Source organism: Mustela nigripes, chromosome 3 (genome assembly GCF_022355385.1).
Source record: "Mustela nigripes isolate SB6536 chromosome 3, MUSNIG.SB6536, whole genome shotgun sequence".
NCBI lineage: Eukaryota > Metazoa > Chordata > Mammalia > Carnivora > Mustelidae > Mustela > Mustela nigripes.
The window spans coordinates 164,168,938-164,188,531 of NC_081559.1; the positions used below are offsets into that span (position 1 = coordinate 164,168,938).

At 31.8% G+C, this 19,594-nt stretch overlaps 1 protein-coding gene across 45 annotated transcripts in view; it reads left to right on the top strand.

Annotated features, from left to right (window-relative positions):
* RIMS2 (regulating synaptic membrane exocytosis 2) overlaps positions 1 to 19,594 on the top strand; it is a 600,488-nt gene that overhangs the window by 327,073 nt on the left and 253,821 nt on the right. For all 45 annotated transcript variants that reach the window (XM_059394973.1, XM_059394974.1, XM_059394987.1 and 42 more), the window contains 2 exons: positions 5,431 to 5,602; positions 8,666 to 8,819. In XM_059394973.1, coding sequence (XP_059250956.1) covers positions 5,431 to 5,602; positions 8,666 to 8,819 — 326 coding nt within the window. The remainder of the gene's footprint in view (positions 1 to 5,430; positions 5,603 to 8,665; positions 8,820 to 19,594) is intronic.

The following is a 19,594-nucleotide window of genomic DNA, read 5'->3' on the forward strand; positions in this document are numbered from 1 at the left end:
TTTTTTTAAAAAAGATTATTTATTTATTTATTTGACAGACAGAGATCACAAGTAGGCAGAGAGGCAGGCAGAGAGAGAGGAGGAAGCAGGCTCCCCGCTAAGCAGAGAGCCTGATGCGGGGCTTGATCCCAAGACCCTGGGATCATGACCTGAGCCGAAGGCAGAGGCCTTAACCCACTGAGCCACCCAGGCGCCCCCATTGTATGGATTCTTAAATGATGTATATTTTCATTTATCAAAATCATTAAAAGTTACAGTTTTTAAAATCAGGTACATTTTTAACACAATCTACAGCAGCAAAAAGCTGGAAAGGATACCAGAATGTACTCATACTCCCTTACAACGCCTACCTCCTCATACTAAGATATCATTTCTTTATATTCCATAAAATTAATGAGTGCTTTATATCTGCCCACCCCATATCATCCAGAACCTTTACCACCGTGCCTAGAATCAGCTTCTTCAAGCATCATTGGTTTGGTTTGTGTCCATGTTAATTAGGATAAATGATATTGTTCTGCCCTAATTTAAACAGAGACATTAGGATTGGAGAAATAGCTTTTCAAAAATTATCTAATCACTTTTAATCTCCGGAACATAAAAAAATAAGAGAGACTATTGGATAGACATCATGAGAAGAGGAAGAATTAATGGCGTCGATGACCTGTCCCCCAGCTCTTCTTGCGTCGCTCGTTTCCAGGACAGAGTGTTCTCAAGGTCTGGTCGTTTTTTCTCAGGCTGCAAGTGGCCTGGCACAGGGCTAATCTTCAACATGTTTACACAATTCTGGGCCCACATGTACTTAGTTCAAGTGAAAGTCATCAGATTTGAGTGCCTAAGTATCATCTGAAAAACAATCTCTCAAAGAAAAGGATAAACGAAAGGAAGTAGACAATGAACAAAGGCCTTACATTTTGATACTTTTGAGTGAAATTTGTGAAGATAATTCCTCAGAAAACATGTCAAGGTGCCAACACATCTAAAACGATTAGAGACTGTTTGCCGTATAATTTTATCTTACGAAGTTTCCTTGGAGAAAGCTGTTTTCTCACAACTTAGGTTGTCTTTCGGATAGGGGTATACTTTGAACTGCAAAGGAAGAAGAGGATATTCATAACTGGGGCTTTTAACTAGCTTAAGCTTTAGTTGGATCTGGATTTCTCGGGCACATTACCCTGCCATCCTGGAGACCATGTCACTTGGCTTTCCAGAGCACGCATGGTTTCAGGCATTCTCAGAATGCCGCCGTCACAACCTGCAGGAAACGCTGCCTTCCCATCAGTGTTCTTGTGTGCACGCAGAACTTCAGTTTCTACTTCCTCAGCCTTTGAAGAAAACCACTTTTGAAGATGATAAAAATCTTTCAAGTTTTAGAATTTATTATTGATTATTTTTGTTTAGTTTTATTTTATTTTATTTTATATACCCTTTCCCCTTTCTCAGCAGATAGATCTAAAATGGAAAGGAAGGTCCCCCTCACTATTCCTTTAATATTTAAAGGCATTTTTAAAAAATATCTATTCTCAACACCAAAGAATGTGGGAAACATTTAAATATTTCATTCTCAAATACTTTCTCAGCTGTCTCCTTGTTACCTATCAAGAATTTGAGGAATATTTGAGCAAGTTTATTGCTTACTTATTAATTGATAAAGTTGTGTTGGGGTTTTATTTTTATTTATTTGAGAGAGAGAGAGAGTAAGTGAGAGAGCATAGAAGCAGAGGAAGAGGGAGAAGCAGACTCCCCAGCTGAGCATGACCAGAGTTGAAGGCAGATACTTAACTGACTGAGCCACTCAGGTGCCCCAGGGTTTGTATCTTTAAAAAGTGATGGGTACTGAGGTGGGCACATATTGCATGGAGCACTGGTGTTGTATGTAAGCAATGAATCTTGGAACACTGCATCAAAAACTAGGGAAATTGGAAGGGGAGGTGAACCATGAGAGACTATGGACTCTGAAAAACAATCTGAGGGTTTTGAAGGGGCGGGGGGGTGGGAGGTGGGGGAACCATGTGGTGGGTATTAAGGAGGGCACGTATTGCATGGAGCACAAAAACAATAAATTCTGTTACACTGAAAAGAAATAAAAAAGAAAAAACAACTAATGATGTATGGTGACTAACATAATACACATACACAAAATAAAAATTAAAATATAGAAGAGAATTCTTTGGCTAACTCAGAAACAGCTATATTATCGTCAATTTTTTTTTCTGTTGATACAAGTTTTTACACATAAATAAAGGACTGTTTATGCTTTGGGTATGAATTATTTCATTTTTCGTGACAGTTTTTCTGGGAGAAAAACAATTTGAATAGGTGAACATGGAAAATAATTGATGCCTTTTTATCGATAAGAATTCTGGAGGGACCTGTGAGCTTGCATTGAAGAGATGTAAATTAGAATGTTACTGTGCTAGTCAGTCCATTCAAAACTTTATTTTCTAAAGTGATGAACTATGTACTCTAAAAAGCAGTTGGGTGGGAAGCCTGGGTGGTTCAGTGGGTTAAACCTCTGCCTTCAGCTCAGGTCATGATCTCAAGGTGCTGGGATTGAGCCCCACATCAGGCTCTCTGCTCAGCGGGGAGCCGGCTTCCCCCCTCTCTCTGCCTGCCTCTCTGCCTACTTGTGATCTCTCTCTCATTCTGTCAAATAAATAAATAAAATCTTATTTTTAAAAAAAATTAAAAAAAGTTAAAAAAAAGCTGGGTGTGCTTTACATTCTTTCATATCTTGAAGTAAAGTTGGTTTTCAGTCAAAAACATTTCTTTCTCTCATTTTAAGTAAACACAGCAAGTATTTTCATGGCGTTACTGTGGTAAATGGAAACCAAAAATACTGGTAGCATGAAAAGGCTTTAGGTTGGATTTTATTTAAAAAAAAAAAAAAAGTTTCCATTCTTAACAGGTTAATGATGCTGTTAGAGATCAATGACTTATTGTTGTTGGGCTGCTATTAAGAAAAAATCTCAATGACTTATTGTTGTTGGGCTGCTATTAAGAAAAAATCTCAATAGCATGCATATTGATCTTAGTTTTTAAGTACTCTTAGCAATTTTTCAGTGTTTGACTTACACAACCTGATCTTATTTTGTTTGTCTCTTTGTTTTAAAGATTTTATTTTTAAGTAATCTCTATACCCAATGTGGGCCTCGAACTCATAACCTCAAGATCAAGAGTTGTATGCTGCACCTACTAAGTTGCTCCCATCTTTTTAACCTGATCTTATTTTGAAGACTTTTGTTATACTTCTAGGAAAAAAAAAAAAAAAAACTCATTTGCCTTTTTTTTTTTTTTTTTTTTTTTGCTTGCTGAAGATAATTTTTCATGTTTCTTTGCATGGACTAGTGCTTCAATACACATTACACATTAAATTACCTTATTAAATGTTAATTGTACATGGTGGGTGTGTGAGGAATTTCAGTGATTATCTACTCTCCCTCCTACCCAGTATAGAAATCCAAAGGGACACATGCACCCGAATGTTTATAGCAGCAATGTCCACAATAGCCAAACTATAGAAATCCCTTCTGAAATAGTCCTCTTTAGCTGAGAACTTTTTTCACTCCTTAAGAGGAAATCGAGGTTTATTTTTCCATTCCCTTTCAGATTGCAGTATAAACCACTGTTGAATTATACAGCGAGTCTCCCACTAAATGCTTTCTTCCTGGTTTTAAAGGAGGGAACTTTCTCTCTTCACAGGGTCTCATAATTTTTTAAAGCATGGAATATACGTAGGTGCTTTATAAATATTTGTGAAATTTTTAGATGAAGAGAGGTGATGACAGGAGGAATAAATCATAGCCCTTGTTATTTTTTCTATTATTTAGTTATTTTTATTTATAAAACTTTTCCATAACACGGAAGAGAGTTAAAATTTCCTACATGGGTTTGCAAAGTTACTTTCCTAACAAGACAATAGAAATTAATAAAGATACACTGTTTTAAAATGGCTTTTTGACACATTAAATATATGAGCTGTTGAAATATATGTGCTTTTGATTGGTTAAATCCAATCTGTATTGAGCATTAAGCCCTGCTCAAGAAGAAGTTGCAGAGACGCTCTATCCTTTCTCAGTTCTCCCTGCTTCCTGTATTCTAACAGTCTTAGAATTGTATTGTGCTGAGCAGTTAATATAGTTCTGCTCGGACCTTATTGTCTACTCAGTTCAGATAAGCTCTCTAGATAGCTTAATGTTTTCTTCCTAGATGATTTTCTTTATTCCTATCCCACCATTGATCCTCTCTAATAAGCTAGAGTAGAGATCTCCAAAAGGAATGCACCCAGGGGATGTCTGAGACAGTCCGTTGGAGTTCAGGAAGAAATATTTGGATTTTCTGAATTTTTACCTAAGTATTTTCATTACCTGATTCTTTTTCTAATTAATATAATTTTAGGTAATTGATAATTACCTAAAAATAATTACCTAATTATTTTAAATTTCTAACTTTGTATAATCACAAATTGACACAATATATTAGTAAAACAGTACAGTAATACATGTATATATTTTGTGACTTTATATGCATGTAATGGGATGCTTTGTCAAAAGCATTCACTTGATAGAGATATGCAATTAAAAAAAATATGGAAGCCTGTGAGCTGGAAGTCCCATCCATTAGGGATGGCAGGCTTGCTTTTCCAGCCAATGTTAGAGTGGCTACCCCACACAGAAATAATTTTACAGGGGCACATGTGTAGCTCAGTTAAGCAGCTGAGTCTTGATTTCAGCTCAAGTCATGATCTTCGGGTCCTGAGATGGAGCCCTGTGTGGAGTCCTGTGGGTCATGGAGCCTGCTTAGGGTTCTCTCTCTCCCTCTACCCCTTCTACCCCACAAAAAAAGAAAAAAATAATTTTACAGTGCTTTTAAAGATCTGGTAACTGTCAGATGGGCAAGTATGTATTTCTTTATGCAAGAAAGTAACTTGATAAAATGTAATTATAATTGCTCAGCTGAACTATATGGATAAAAAGTTGTGAATGTCACAATTTATTGGACTTTTGTGTAATTACACTTCTGTAGTTTAAGTGAGTATTGTATGTAATGTTATTGGTTCATTGCCATTTTGAAGGATTCCAATAAGGCAATATGTTTAAAAATATGTAGAATTACTGTTTTTCAGTCTGGTTTTATTTAGATTTTGTGAAAGGTGAAGTTTTTAATTATCATGGAAGGATTTCAGATTTATTGAAATATTGCCTCTATAAAGTGATGTAATTATATACTTATAAATTATAATGTAAATTATGTACTTTATATTAAATTATATACTTATAAATTCTAGTAGGAGTTTAAGTGATATAATATTTATAATGTATGATAAATATATTTGTGCTAAGACTTCACTCCCTGAGAAATTTTAAATGAATAATTTTTAGGGAAAAACTTAAAGGTTCATGTAAGTTTTTATATTCTTTTTTTTTATAGTGATAAAAACAAGAGAAGAACAAAAACAGTAAAGAAAACATTGGAACCCAAATGGAACCAAACATTCATTTATTCCCCGGTCCATCGAAGAGAGTTTAGGGAGCGAATGCTAGAGGTTACGCTCTGGGATCAAGCTCGAGTTCGAGAGGAAGAAAGTGAATTCTTAGGAGAGGTATCTGGAATTATTTTAAAACTGAGACTATTCATGTCCTCTTAAATACTTTTTTTCATGTGATTATCAGTAAAATCATATATTTGAATATCTGAAAAAGTAAACCATTTCTTTCATGGAATGAATTTATTGCTCTAAGACAAAACATTGATGCCTTTTAAAAAATGGTTTCTAAATAATCTGGGGCAATTTTTAGGTGTTTATTCCTACTGTAGAAATCTCAGTGTTGAATGCTGAAAGTTTGGTTTGTGTTTCACAAATGTATTGCATTTGTGGCAGCTAATACGGTTCTGCTTAGGAACCAGAGCTGAAGAGTGAGTTATCATCACACAGCAGTTCTCATATACATAATCACAAACGGTGTCATCTTTGCACAGGACCCTAAAAGAATAAAAGAGTCATTATTCCTGTGGACTGGTTTCCTTTGTAAATTTATTAAATATTCATATTATAAAATCCATATGAGGATACAGTTCCTATTAAAAATCCATTCTTCACTTTCTTTCCTGTTTTGAATTCTTAGTGACATGATACATTGAACACAGAGTTTTAAATAAGACAGACTTTGATTCATATCACACCTTTCTCACTTAACAGCTAGTATGAGCTTAGACCAGTTTTTTTTTTTTTTTTTTACCTTTGTTAGCTTTGGTACCTTATCTGTAAAAGTTGAATAAGACCAATCTAGCAGGTTTTTTTTTTCTGAGAATTAAGATAACTTATGACATCGTTCTTAATGTCTAGTAGATGCTTTTAATTTGGTTTTGTCTCCCCACTTAAAGGTTTTTGTAAAGGTTAAATTAATAAATGTAAATAAAGTTTTTTTCAATTACCAAATAATATACAAATGTTAGTTATTACAGACTTATAGTAATAAGCATTATTTCTTTAATGACAAATTTGCATTTCCCTGATGATTAATGATGTTAGTGATCTTGTTTTGTGTCCGTTAGCTGGGTGCCTTCTTTGGAAAAATGTCTGCTCTTATCTTCTGACCAGTTTTTATTTATTTACTTATTTTTATTTTTTTATAAACATATAATGTAATATTAGTCCCAGGTTTACATACTCCACGGCACTCACTGTAGCATCTGCCCAGTTTTTAAAATGGATTTTTTGATTGTTTTGGTGTGGAATTACAGAAATTCTTTATATATCTTCAATATTAATCCCTTTAATTAATTAAGGGATTGATAAAGATCCCCCTAATTAATTAAAAGGATTAATTAAGTTAATCATTCACCCAATTAATTAATCAATCAATTAAGTGATATTGAAAGTATATCATTTGCAAATATCTTCTCCCACCCAGTGGGTTACCTTGTTAACAGTTTTGTTGAAAGTTTCCTTTGTTGTGAAAAGCTTTCTCTTTTAATGTAGTCCCAATAGTTTATTTTTGCTTTTGTTTCTCTTGCCTTAAGAGACTTATTTAGAAAAATGTTGCTATGGCCCATGTCAGAGAAATTACTGCCTGTGCTCTTCTCTAGGATTTTTGTGGTTTCAGGTCTCATTTAAGTCTTTAATCCATTTTGAGTTTGTGTAAAAAAGTGGTCCAGTTAAATTCTTTGCATGTAGATGTCCAGTTTTTCCAACATCTATTTGTTGAAGAGACTGTATTTTTCCTGTTACATAGTCTTGCTTCCTTTGTTGACGATTGACTACATAATTGTCGGTTGATTTCTGGACTTTCCATTCTGTTCCGTTCATTTCTATATCTATTTTTGTGCCAGCACCGTTCTGTTTTGATTACTATATCTTGAAATCTGGGATTCTGATACCTCCAGTTTTGTTTTTCTTTTTCAAGATTGCTTTGGCTATTGGAGTCTTCTGTGGTTCCATATAAATTTTAGGATGATTAGTTCTGTGAAAAATGTTGGTATTTTGATAGGGCTGCCTTAAATCTGAAGATTGCTTTGGGTAATATGGATGTTTTAATAATTTCCAATGCACAGCGTGGAATATCTTCCCATTTGTCTGTCTCATCTTCAATTTCTTTCATGTGTTTTATAGTTTCAGAGTACAGGTCTTTCATCTCCTTGGTTAAGTTTACTCCTAGGTTTTTTGTTTTTCCTTTTTTAAAAAATTCTTTGTGCCATTGTAAATAGGATTGTTTTCTTAATTTCTCTTTCTACTACTTTATAATTAGTGTATAGAAATGTAACAGATTTTTGATTTTCTATCCTGTGACCTTGCTAAATTCATTTATCCATTCTAGTAGTTTTTTTGGTGGAGTCTTTAGGGTTTCCTGTATATAATGTCATGACCTCTGCAAATAGTGAAAATTTTGCTTCTTCCTTACCAATTTTGATGCCTTTTATTTCTTTTTTTTGACTGAGTGTTGTGGCTGGGACTTCTGGTACTATGTTGCATAATAGTGGTGAGAGTGGACATCTTCACCTTTTTTTTGTTTTAGGGGAAATGTTTTTAGTTTTTCACCTTTGAATATGATGTTAGCTGTGGGTTTTTCCTATATGGGCTTTATTATGTTAAGGTATGTTCCCTCTAAACCTACTTTGTTTAGGGTTTTTGTCATGAATGTACTTTTTCAAAAGGTTTTCTGCATCTACTGAAATGATCATATGGTTTTTATCCTTTCTCTTATTGCTATGATATATCACAATGATTGGTATATATTGAACCACCCTGTATCCCAGGAATAAATCCCATTTGATTGTGGTGAATGATTTTTTTAGTGTACTTTTGGATTTGGTTTGCTAATACTTTGTTGAGAATTTTTACATCTGTGTTTATCAGAGATCTTGGCCTGTTATTTTTTTTTCCTTTTTTGTACTGTCTTTATGTAATGACAAATTTAACAGTAGGCGGGTGGTCAGAGGTCTATAAAAAATTCAGATATTTAAAACTATTAAGTCAGTAAGAAGTTATGCATATTTAACTTTTATTTAGTTATTGTCAAAATATATGGACAATTTTGTAACATAACATTGTTTTTGACCAACAGCATTATTATTATAATTATCATTATTATAAAAGTTATGAGACCATTTAAGAGAGTTTCTATATTGCAGATATACAATGTTCTTTTGTCTCTTGGCTTTGTAGATTTTAATTGAATTAGAAACAGCATTATTAGATGATGAGCCACATTGGTACAAACTTCAGACCCATGATGTTTCTTCATTACCACTTCCCCACCCTTCTCCATATATGCCACGACGACAGCTCCATGGAGAGAGCCCAACAAGAAGGTTGCAAAGTAAGTTTTCAGTGAGATTTATCAGACCATTATGAATTACCTTAAATGATATATATATGACATAGAATTTGAAGATCCCATTATGGGTATTAACAGGCATCTATTAGTGTTTTCATAGCTACTGATGGTTTTAAATTGATACACTAAAATGAGGTTATACTTACAGCATTCATTTGTCATGGTATGACCCCACAGTTATGTTTTAATTTTGGCTATTGGAAACTTACATAGAAATGAGATAGCAACTATAGTAAAATTTGGTCGTGTAGCTATACATGTCTGAAATTATGATTTTCATCTTCATTATGCTAACTATTTTATAAATATATAGGAGGACAAGTATAGTATAGTGGACCATGAGCATTAGTCAAACAAACATGGGTTTAAAGTTTGATTCTCTCACTTAAGAAGCATATGACTTCAGGTAGGTTCTTTCTCTAATTCACTGTCCTTGTTTATAAAAGTTAAATATTCTCGGGAATATAAACTGATGTGATTATTGTTGTTATTATTATTGTCAGTGTTTGCATTTTACCGAGGATTTTACAAAGTCCAAAATATCAAATAGAATTTGATCAATTCGGAGAATCTTAAAAGAAATGTGGAAATGTTTTCTAGACTGAAAAGTGGCATTATTTTGTTTGTTGTTCCTACAGATCTAATTTGTTTTCTTGATGAGTCTATTATTAAAAGGGGGAGGTGTCTACTCACTTTTTGTGTAGTATTCATGGGATAATTTTATCTTCATGGAGTCAGCATTTTCCAGGCTTAGCAACATTTTTTTTGTGCAGTAATGGAGAACTGGTTGACATTAACCAAATTTCAGAAGTGTACATTTATAAGCACAAAAGGCATGTCATTTATCAATCAGAAGAAATGTATTTGGCAACATAACAAATGACTCTGGTCTACGTGGATCACATTTTCCCTGCTGAATAGAGGACTAAATTATATATCAGAAGGCTATTTGATGAATAGAGAATTAGAAGAAAGGATAGGTCTTATGGGATATTTAGTCATAAGAAAGCCTAGAGAATTACCTTCACTCCTTTTTAAAATAATGTCTTTGATGACTTATTTACTTATGAATTTTATTTCCTGTGGTTACAGTCTCTCATTATTTAAGCACTAATTTTACAGCACTCACTTTTTTCAGCTTCTCCACAGAGTAAACATTTATCCACAGTTATTTGCAATTGCCTTTATAACATCTCTTGTTGTAATAATTACACTACTGTGAATTTTATGTGGCGTCATTTTGGTTTGTATTCTTTTGGGTCCCTGTAATCCACCCAAGTACATTATCTCTAAATCACAGGGTAGGATCATGGGTTACTACACGAAGTTTACTAATACAAACCATTTCGTACTAATTCTTATAGTTTGTTTATAGGTCGCTACTAATACTTACCCCAGTTGCTATTACAGACTCTTAATATCTAAACTCTTAGATCTACCAACAATTTTCATTACTTTTTTTCCTCCCCAGTGAATTAAAAATAGTGGAAGAACAATGAGGATGGATTCTTTCTAGTTAGCTACATGTATCATAGATTTTCATGCAATTAATTTGATTTAGTTAAGTTTATAGCTTTTAATATTTAATCATTCCCCAAATAGCTCCTCTGCTACTTAATCATTAATAGTATTAAATTCACTCGTGGGTAATATGGTTTCATATTGCACCATTCAGTCTTGTCACTACCTACCAACTAACCTCTGATAAAATAAATTTTCAGTATTTGAACATATGGTAAAAATTGGTGTTTTGCATCTAGAATGTAATCATAATTTATTAACAATGTGTAACACTGAAGATAAATAAAAACGTGTACATATACATAAAGGAAATGAAGATTTTAACACTTAGAAATAGAAGGTTAAAGACATTACTATTGGCTGAGGATATATTGCTCATCAATGTCAAGTTCAAGTTAAGGTACATATAAGTAAACATTAATTATTTTAAAAATTCATTCATAAGAATGACCTCCTTAAGGTTTGGTTTTTTTTTTTCATGGAAAGAGTAAATATTGCATTTATGTCTTATTTGGTCAAAGATCATGATCATTAACGTATTTGATGAAACGTATGTATGAATAGATATCGTCAAAAATATATAATAATCCCTCATTTCTTCTCTACATCCACATAATAGAATATGTTGGTAATTCAATCTCTGAGGCTGTGAGCTGAGGCTATGATATATATCATAGCCTACATATATAGCCTATATATATATATACACATATATATGTATATATCATAGCCTCAGATATACACACACGAACGTATAAATATATATTGAACATATATGGATATTTATCGGTATTGTTGGAATTCTGTTTTCCCTGCTCATGATTTCCTATTTTAATCTATTTGTAGATTCAAATTCAAATTCAAATTTGTAGATTCAAATGATTCAAAAAAGTATTTCATTTCCATGGACATTAATGATTTATAATTTTAAACATGTAAGGAAATATTTTTAAAAGCACTCTAATAGTAATGGCATATATCTTATAGCTAACTTAAATATTTTTTTAATTTTTTTTGAGATGGAAGTACAGGCAACTTTGATTATAACGTTTGAATGGTTTCCCTAGTAAAGGAATTAGTGAAGGTATTTGAAATGGATGGCTTTTTCTTACACCAGTATTTCTGTATGTGGCAAAGTAAGAGGGTTCTATGTATTAAAACATCTGTAGAAAGGGCCACATGCTCATTGCTCATGTCTGAAAGAAATTAGATGATGAGAAATTAAAATTTTAATATGAAAGTAATATTTTCTATAATTTTTAACTTCAGGCTACTTTTACCCACTGTTATCCCAGATGTTATTTAGACATTACCAAATGTGCATATTTCAAAGAGTGATTGATTAAGCATTCTTAAAAAGGTGTGAGCAAGATTGGAGCCATATGTTCAAATAACTAAAATTTTTCAATAGAGAAGTGAGATTGCTTTTACAGATGGTAAAATATCTCACATATTCACATAATTTTATTTTGATTCATTGGTGAGAAACTCTTCATTACTCTCCTGACACATAGATTATTTTTGAAGGTATATTTTGATGTATAAGTTTTTATTTTTATATATTCTTTACTCTCATTCAGTTAAAGTTGCATAGTGTCTCAAGTGAAGTATTTTCCTTTTTAACATGACAAAAGTCATTTACAAATTTGTTACTTGGTATCTTATTAACCATTCTTATCACAATTTGAACTATACAGATGAAAAAGAGTTTTCTTTTTTGATCCTTTATTCTTTTCCTAGTCCCATTTTAATCAGATTTATCTCTTTGACATTTCAGATGTTAATTCTTTATTTAGCAAAATGTAACATTATTACCCTTTCACTTTTTGAAATAGATAACTTCACATCTACTATTTTTATACAGTCTCATAACCACAAATCTTTAGAAAAGTGAATGGAAATAAATCATTGGGACAAAACCAAAATGATGGTTTTGAGAGGTGTTAGGTAAAAGAGATGTGATTTCCTCATGTAAGTTTCTCAAGATTTCAACCATTTGAGATGTGTTTTGGCCAATGTTCTAATTTTCTATACCATTCTCTTATTTCTCTCTTTCTTGGACTGCAGTTACATGTTTAAAGATCTTTTAACATTGTTCTACAGGTTATTGAGTTCTGTTTATTTTTTAATTTCTTTTTCTCTTTTTCTCAGTTTTGATTATTTTTACTTACTGTGTCTTTAAGTTACTGGTATTTTCTTCTACAGTGTCCAATTTCTCTGAAATTCATACTACTAATTGTTTTAGCAAAAATGTATTTTTCATTTTAAAATTTACATTTGGTTTTCTTAGAACTTCCTATTTTTATTATATCCCTGTGTGTATAATATTATATACATATATGATGTCTATGTGTATAAATATATTAACAATTTACAGGATCATATATATACACATATGTAAATGTATGGAAAATCCATAGCATTACATATATACATACATGTGTACATAGGTGTACATGTGTATATGTAATGTACATACATGTATATTCAGTATCTATATTGTATTTATATGTAATGTATGTGTGTGTGTGTGTGTGTAATCCTGGGAATTCTCACATACATTTATAATATTTATTTTTAAATCTGCTAACTGCAATATCTTAGTCTTCTGTGGGTCTACTTATAGTTCTGATATTTTCCTTTGATTCTGGATCACATTCTATGTGTTTTACATATATAATAATTTTTTATTGTATACTGGACATTGTGTTCCTTACCTTTTAGAGGCTCTGGATTTGGAAAAATGTTGGCTTTTATTTTGGTAGACAGTGAAATTATTGAAGGATCACCTAAAACATATGAAGGATATGTTAAGGCAATTCTATTTTGGTTCTTCCTTAGTTCTAAAGCATAGTCCTTAGTCTGGTTTGTGGTTTTCATTCCTAATGTGTGAACTTCCCAGGCAAAATCCAAGATATTGGCCAAAATCCCATGATACCACTGGACTTTAAACTCCAGATTCTGTGTCCCTGTGCATCAAGAAGTTGCATCTCTTTTAGCTTTCCAGCTGTGGCTTTCTTCTTGTTTTTCCCTCTGCAGTTTACAATTTAGGGAAGGATTTAGGGGGCTGTTGTATGTAAATTTTGTGCCTCCCTTTTTCTGGCTCCCTCTTTTTCAGGATTTTCCTTATATTCTACCTGCTCTGAAAACTCTGAATTCTGACCTTTGGCTCTTCAGCCATGTAAGAATGAAACTTTTTTTCTTGAGCTATAGCACCTCTGCAGAGCACCAAACTGGGAAGGCCCTTAGGAGAAAAGCTGTTTCAGTATGCACTTTTCTTATTTCAAGGGCCATGTACCAATTTCTGTCTGCATCTGTTTGTTGTCTGGTGTCTTTAAACAGTTTTTGTTAAAATATTTGTCCATTTGTAATTATGACTGGCAGGAGAGTTAGTCTAATATAAGTTACTCTGTCATTCCCAGAAGCAAAATTCTACATTTTTAGTAAACTTTTTACTGAAGTATAGCATCTATACAGAAATGTGTATAAATCATAAATATGCCCCCAAGTGAATTTTCACAAAGTACCAGAAACCATGTAAGTAGCACCCACATCAAGACATAGAACATTACCAGCCTCCCTCTTGCTCTCTTCTAGTAAGTATTCTTCCTGCCAAGGTCAAATACCACAAAAGAGTTTTGCTTATTTCTAACTTAATGTAAATGGAATACTCACACATACATAGGAATTTTATAGAATTGGAATTACAAATATTTTATTCTTTCACATCTGGCTTTTTTTTCTTACCAAGGTGTTTGTGAGGTTTATCAATATTGTTGCAAATAATTGCAGTTAACTTATTTTCATTGCTATACACCATTCCTTTCTCTAAATATCCAAGAATTTATGCATTCTGCAGTTGACTAGTAATTTGCTTTCAGATTTGGGCCATTCCTACTAGTGCTGCTTTGAAATTTCTCATACATGCCCTTTTGTAATCATATGTGTTCATTTTTGCTCTGAATATACCTGGTAGTAGAATCAATGGGTAATAGGCTATGCTCATATTCAAATGCAGTAGATATTATTAAACAGTCTCTCAAACTATACCCATTTTACTTCCTACAGTAAAAAACCACACCAATTTGTACTTCCTACAGTAGTGTTGAGGGTTTAAGTTTCTCCACATCATTACTTGTTTTTGGTATTTTTACTTTCACTACCATTCACGTGGATGTTCAGTGTTACCTCACTGTGGCTATAATTTTCATTTCTCTAATGACCTTTTCATAGGTTAATAGACCATTTAGATATCCTCTTTTATGAAGAGCCTACTCAAATTTTTAGCCCATTTTTCATTTGGGTTCTTTCTTTTCTTATTGCTTTATGAGGTTTTTTTTTTTTTTGAAATTATAAGTTTGAATTCTTTATAGCATAAATATATTGCAAATGTATTTTACTTTCTAACTTGCCTTTCCACTCTTAAATGAGATCTTTTAATCAACAGAAATTTTTAGTTTTCCAATTTTTTCTTTGGTGTTAGTGTGTTGGTGTGATCTGTATGAAAATATCTTTGTCTTCTTTAATATCAAGTTTATATGTTTTCTTCTAGAATAGTGCTTTATTCTGCTTGTTGAATCTACAACTCATTTGGAATTGAGTTTTGTATATTGTGTGAGGTAGGGATCAAAATTCATTCTTAACCCTTTGGATGTCAACTTGGTCCGTATATTTATTTAAAAAGCCGCATGCCTTTGGTTAACTTTTTGAGTCTATTTCTTTCAATTAGGCAACTTTTCTATTCTTGTGTCAATATCAAAGTATCTTAATGGCTGTAGCTCTAAATTGTGATATCTGGAAGTGTAACTAACCCAGCTTTGTTCTTCTTTAAGGTCATTATTAATATTCTTATTTTTTTGCTCTTAATCAACAAATTGAGTATCAAATGATCATTTTTCATAAATACCCTTCAGGAATTTTGATTCAAATTACATTCATCATTTTGGGGAGAACTGAAATCTCTCCAGGGAGTGAGGAGATTCCACTTTATGAATCTGTTGTATCTCTAAATAATATTTTAATAGATTTCAATGAAAAGATTTTATATCTTTACTATATCAGTAACTAGGGATTTGACTTAAGTGGATGTTGATATTAAGAAATAAAAGTTATTATTATTCATTATTCATTGAATTCTAATAACATTTTCATACATTATTTTGAGTTTTGATGTACAATATTATGCTACCTGTGAATAATGACAATTTCTCCTCTTTCTTTCAAATTGTTATACCTTGCTTTCCTTTTTCTTACTCAATGCTTTGGCAAGGTCTTATCATAAAATGCTGAGCAAAGTGGTATTGTTGAGTAGAAGTTGCCATCCATGTTTTGTTCCCCAATTCTTAGGAAAAACTTTAAATATTTATCAATTATAGTTGATATTTTTGTTAAATTAGTGTTAAATTTTTACACTACACTGAGATTCAGGAAGTTCTGTTTTATTCCTAGTTTGACGAAAGTTTTAAATCCTGAATGCATATTGAATGTATCAATTTTTTCTAGATATATGGATATATGCATATAATATTTCTCTTTTATTCTACAAATATGGTATATTGCATTGATTTTCAAATGTTAATCTAGCCACTCCTGTGATGAATTCAGGTATCTTATGATGCGTTATCAATTTATCTATCCCAGGTTTCAATTTACTGATACTATATTTAGAATTCTTGCATCTATATTCATGAGAAGGAAAGATTGTTTTTTATTAGCTTTTGTTATCAATGCTATGCTGGCTTCAAAAAGTACTAGGAAATATTATTCTTTTTCTGTTTGATGTCTTATTTACTCTTCAAGTTTGGATTTCAGTGTTGTGCTGGTTTCATAAAAAGTGAAAGTATACCATTATTTTCTATGTGAGAGAATTTCTGCATTATTGGTATTAATTCTTTAAATTTTTAGGCATATTCACCATTTAAGTCATTAAGGTTGGTAATTTCTTAGTGTATAGGTTTTAAATTATAATTTCAGTTTCTCTGCTAAATTTAGAACTAATCAAAATATGTGACTTGTACCAGCTTTATTAAGTTGGATTCATCTTGGAATCTTTACATTTCTTCTATTAGAAAATTATTTACATGAAATTACTCATAATAATGTCTTGTTATCCAGTTAATGTCTATTGGATGTGTAGTGATGTCCTTCTTTTTCTTTTCTTGTTTTTCTTGGTCAGACTTATAGTAGTCTTTCACACAAAAAAACCTGTTTTATTTACTTTCTAGGTTGTATTTGTTTTTCTTTTCCACTAATTTCTGTTCTTATTATATCTCTCTTTTACTTTCCTTAGATATAGCTTGTTTCTCCTCATTTCTTCAGAAAATAATTATGTAATATTTATTGTGGTGCTTTCATTTACCTATCAGTCATTTAGGCATGTATTATTAACTCTCCAAACCCTAGGGTTTGTTTGTTTGTTTGTTTCTTTCTTTCTTTCTTTCTTTCTTTCTTTCATTTTTGTCTGGCATATCAGAGTATATAACCTTTGCATCATTTGGAATCTTTAAAATTACTAATTCTCTTTATGGTGATTTGTATAACAATTTTGGCAAATGTTCTTGAGAAGAATGTTTATTTTGTCACAGTTCTGTACATGTTCTACAAGTTATTGAGGTTTATCAGTTTTGTTCAAATCTTGGTTTGCTTTTTTTTTTTTTTCAATCTAACTATTCCACTGGTTATTGAGAGTTCTTAACATTCTATGTATGATTGTGGACTTTCTCCTTTTAATTTTGTCACTATTTGCTTAATGGATTTTGAAGTTATGTTATTGGGTGTATACTAACTAAATTGTTATACTTTTTCTAATAGACTGATAATTTTATCATTACATAATATGTCTTTTTATATCTAGGCATGCTTTTTCCTTAAGGCCTTCTTTGCTTGGTGTTAGTAATGCTATATCTGCTTTTCTTTGGTTAACATTTTTTTGTGTTGTGTATTTTTTTCAATCCTTTTGCTTTCCACTTATTTGTGTCCTTATATTTAAGGTTTATCTTTTGAAAACAATGTAAAGTTCATCTTCTTAAATCCGTTATGACAAGACTTATTTTTTTTTATTTTTTTATTTTTTATAAACATATATTTTTATCCCAACATGGATGGAACTAGAGCGTATCATGCTTAGCGAAATAAGTCAAGCAGAGAAAGACAAGACTTATTTTTTATTGGAGTAATTAATACATTTATATTTAATGTAATTTCTTACAAATTGTGCTTAATATTTTACACGATAGTGTTTATTTTTTATTTTCTTGCTTTCTTTTGAAATTCACATTATTTTATTTATATCCACAAATATTTAGTTACTTGTTATGGTGTTTGTGATTGATCCAAAGATACATGATGTTTATATATCAATAAAACTCTTATTCACAAACTTGCATGTAAAATACACATTTTTTTCAAAAGCTATATTTAATTTTACTTAGGTATCTGTGTTTCCAGTCAAATATCAATTTTCCTTCTCCTTACCTACTCGCATCTCTTATGGAGGTTATAGGAAGCCCTAAAAAAGGGAAATATTCAGAAAAGACCCATTAATTTTTAATCCTTCTAGAGCTTCATTGATTTGTCCTATTTGAATCTAGGTCTATGCACAGAAATTTTTACTAATGTTGGTTCTTTGGGCCTTAGCATCCAGCTTGGTCATGGAGCTACCATCCCAGAATCCTAAAATATCACTGGACTGCAGAGAGTTCCTAGAGCCTGGCTCCCTATTATTCACAAAGCTCTTTAACCATTGTCCCTTACTAATTCTGAGGAATATTGGCCTTCAGCAGTGCTTTCCTCCTTTCTCTGCCCCCCCTCTACACTCCTTTCTTATTTCTCTCCTCTAGCAAAATCTCATTAATAAGCCTAGAGTATGGAAAGTAAAGTGCTATATGTCACTTTTCTTTTCAACTGGAAACATTAATTTCCCTAGTTAAAAGGAACACAGGGCACCTGGGTGGCTCAGTGGGTTAAGCCGCTGCCTTCGGCTCAGGTCATGATCTCAGGATCCTGGGATCGAGTCCTGCATCGGGCTCTCTGCTCAGCAGGGAGCCTGCTTCCTCCTCTCTCTGAGTACTTGTAATCTCTCTCTGTCAAATAAATAAATAAAATCTTAAAAAAAAAAAAAAAAGAAACACACAAAAAACTTGCCACCTCTTTAAAATATAAAAATGTAAGAATAATAAAGCATAATTTATATCTCAGTACATGATCATGCCATAATTTTGGAACTTGTATAATTTTTTATTATATATAGACAGGAAAGTTGTAAAACTAAAATTGTAACCTTATGTGGAGGTATTAGAGAATATTGCTAACTGTGATGAGCATTTTAGCTAGGGCTTAAAAGAATAAGTAAGATTTCAGGAAATAGAGGTGAGAAAAAGTAAATTAAATATGCTATGATAAAGACATAAAATCTAGATAGTTTAAGACTTATATGTAGAAAGCATTGAGTGCCAGGCTATGGATTATGAGATTTACCATTTTTAAATATAATTTGAGGATAGAAGACTAAAAGAAGAAGTATAATAATGTCTTAACATGATGTATTCCCTCTCCTTGATGTGTTGTAACCTGGGGGGAAAATGTTTTAAGGGGAGGACTTTCCTTTCATTATACCATATAAACAAATACCTACCTTGCTTATAAATGAAACCTCATGTATTTTGAAATTGAAGAAAGTTAAATGATATTTATATTAGAGATAAATTTGGGAAAGCAGTGAACTGAATTGGAAAAAATTAAGAAAGAAATGAATTTGCTTGCATCTAGATCATAAGGTCTAATTAAGCAATGACCATAGTGATTTCCAATTGATAAAGGTCACAATGAGTAAATAATTCCTTATCTCTCCTCATAAAAATCTCTTTCAACATTTTTCAGCGTCACAGTTTGTGCCAAAATATATACATTGTTTAAAAAATATTATATATATGCTATAGGAAGGTTATGTTAAATATGTGTGTTATAGATAGTAAATATAGATATGTATATCTGGGACATATATTTAATATTTATTATTAAAAGCCCTGGAATTAAAATGTAAGCTTGACTAGCTTGAAATATTTATACCTTTTTCCAATTTAAAAATTTCTTATAAATTGTGAATTTTTAATAATGAATAGAAATTGTAATTTTTAAAAGTTGTAAGTTTGAGTCCCACGTTGGGTGTAGAGATTACTTAAAAATAAAATCTTTAAAAAAAACCCAAAACACCTCAACAGTAGAGTGACGTAAAGTAA